Consider the following 2,322-nt stretch of genomic DNA (forward strand, 5'->3'; position numbering starts at 1 on the left):
GGGGAGAGCCTCCTGGTCCTCCTGCCCCAAGCTCCTTATTTGTGTTGCTTTATTCTTGTTTTGTGCTGAGGCTGGCAGTGAGCACTGACCAACAATTATTGTTAGCATTTGCCCACCAAAAACTGGGATGTGGAAGATGACAGCAGCTCGGATATTTGGCACGGCCAGGAACCTGTGTGAACCCAGGGATGAGGTGAGGCAGCCTTTACAATTCACTTGTTGTGAGCTGCCCTTACCCGGACCAACAGAAATCAGAGCTGGATGGACAGAAATCAGGTTTAACATTTATTGCCACCACGGTTTCCAGCAGGGTGCAAATGTACCCAAACCCCAGCTGGACCATGGCAGCAGCAGAACCTTCAGAGCCAATTCTGGGCTCATCTCAGCTTTTCTGGACTTCACTCCTTTTTGCTTCAGCTTACCACAGTTAAGACAGTGATTTTTAAAGGCTAAATTTAATTTCTTTCTATTATTTCTAATATGAAACATGAAACAACTTATTAGTAAAAGAGCAAATCAAGCTTGTAGGTTAGAGCAAAGCCCACTCCCTGCTCTGGCATCCAGCACAGCAAAAGCAGCCTCCCATGCACTGCTGATTATTTTTCTGGCTCCAGGCATGCAAACATAAACAATAAAATCACCCAGAGCCTTTTTAGAGATGCTGTGACTGCACAAACTGTGAGCTCACCAAAGGAAAGGTGAGTGTTACAGGGATCCAGTTTTATTTCAGTTTTCTAGTTCCATCTCTAGTTTTTTAATCTCCAGGAACAGTTTCTGTATTTCCAGCAGACTTTTCACTTTTTCTACAGGCACACCGCAATCAAAGGTCGATTTAATGTAATGAACCTCTTGACACACATCAGCATCACCTTCTTTCATCTGTTACACAGGAAAACAAACCCCAGAGAAGCCTGTGAGGATGGACTGCAGCAGACACAGAGCCACCCACTCCTCAGCTGTGAGGCTGCCCTGTCCCAACAGGGGCTGCATCCTCCTCAGGACCAGAAATGAAAAGCTTTTGAGAAGTTTAAGCAGCTTTCATGTTAGAAATCAGGCAGCATCCGCTCAGAAACTCAGCCTCAACCTGAGGCTCTGAGCACCTGGGAAGGTTGAACCATGGCAGGGTGGGAGTGGATGGCCTTCAAGGCTCCCCCCAGCCCAACCATTCTGTAATTTTGTGGTACTCACACACTTGGGCAGTGGTGTCCAGCTGCCATCAGGCAAGCACGTGGCTGTCCAAGCATTTTCCATCATTCCATCCTCTGGAAACTGGTAGCCAGGGAGGCACTCCAAGGTGACAGTCTCGTTGGTCTGGTACCAGCTTCTGTCACCCAAAGGGCTCTTCAGCCTTCCAAAGGGCACTCGTGGCTGTGGACACAGGACTGGAAGGGAAACCCAGGGCAGAAGCTGCTCAGCCAGAGGTCAGAAAGGAGTTTGGGCTGGCTGAGCCAGTGCAGAGGAACTCAAAATGGTGGAGCTGTGAAATCAGAAATGCTTCTCTTCAAGAAGAGGGTGAAGGTCAGAGCAGCCCCTGCGAGGGGCTGTGAATTCCTTATGGATTTGCTGTTTCTGGCACTGCCTCAATCCAGGTACGGTGGGGATGGACATTTGGCAATAAGGGAAGGGAAAACCAGTGAACTCCTGACCTGTCTTAGACCTCCTTTACACACAGCTGTGAATAAAAACTCAACTGTTACCTGGAAAACTCCAGCTTTGGGAAAGTTGTTTCTTCTGCAAGGAGGGGAAGGACTCAGGAAGCTTCAAGGACAGACAGAGCCAGGCAATGCTGCACCCCAAGCCCTCTGCCCTGCCCCAGGGGCCACAGCTGAGCAGGGAGATTTTGGAAGCACCCCTAAATGCCATCACATTCACAGTAGAAGGGCAGAATTTCATTCACCCATACCACAGCTTGTTAGTCAATCACTACATCCTCCTGCCATGGGGGTTTGGGACACTGAACTGAAAGGAAAATGCACATTAAGAATCCAGGAGCAGGAGGTGGAGGAGAAAATGCTCACTCACCTGGCTGGCAGGTGGGCAGGGGCGGGTGCCAGGTGCCATCAGCCTGGCACTGGCTCTGGGCAGCACCACGCAGCCCGAAGCCTTGCTCACAGGAGAAGTGCAGCAGCAGCCCGTAGGGAAAGGTGAACGTCTGTGGGGTCATCCTGCCCCTCTCCACCACGGGCTTGGGGCACCGAACCACTGCGGGACAGAGCAGAGCTGGCTCTGGGGGCTGGGGACAGCAGAGCCCGGGCAGGGCTGATCCTCCCGACCCCCTGATGGCCCCCGGTGAGGAGAACCAGGGTCTGCCACTTCCAGAGG

The 2,322-nt window shown here is 51.4% G+C and overlaps 1 protein-coding gene across 1 annotated transcript; it reads right to left on the reverse strand.

Moving 5' to 3' along the window:
* Nucleotides 1-289: 289 nt before the first annotated feature.
* LOC120502923 (zona pellucida sperm-binding protein 3 receptor-like) lies at nt 290-2,312 on the reverse strand. The gene is made up of 3 exons (XM_039710925.1): nt 2,023-2,312; nt 1,189-1,382; nt 290-879 (listed from the first exon to the last, which is right to left on the reverse strand). Exons 1-3 carry the CDS (start codon nt 2,162-2,164, stop codon nt 727-729), a joined length of 489 nt encoding a protein of 162 aa, XP_039566859.1. The 5' UTR covers nt 2,165-2,312; the 3' UTR covers nt 290-726.
* Nucleotides 2,313-2,322: the final 10 nt, after the last annotated feature.

This window comes from Passer montanus, unplaced genomic scaffold, assembly GCF_014805655.1.
Source record: "Passer montanus isolate IOZ18808 unplaced genomic scaffold, ASM1480565v1 scaffold2375, whole genome shotgun sequence".
Classification (NCBI taxonomy): Eukaryota; Metazoa; Chordata; class Aves; order Passeriformes; family Passeridae; genus Passer; species Passer montanus.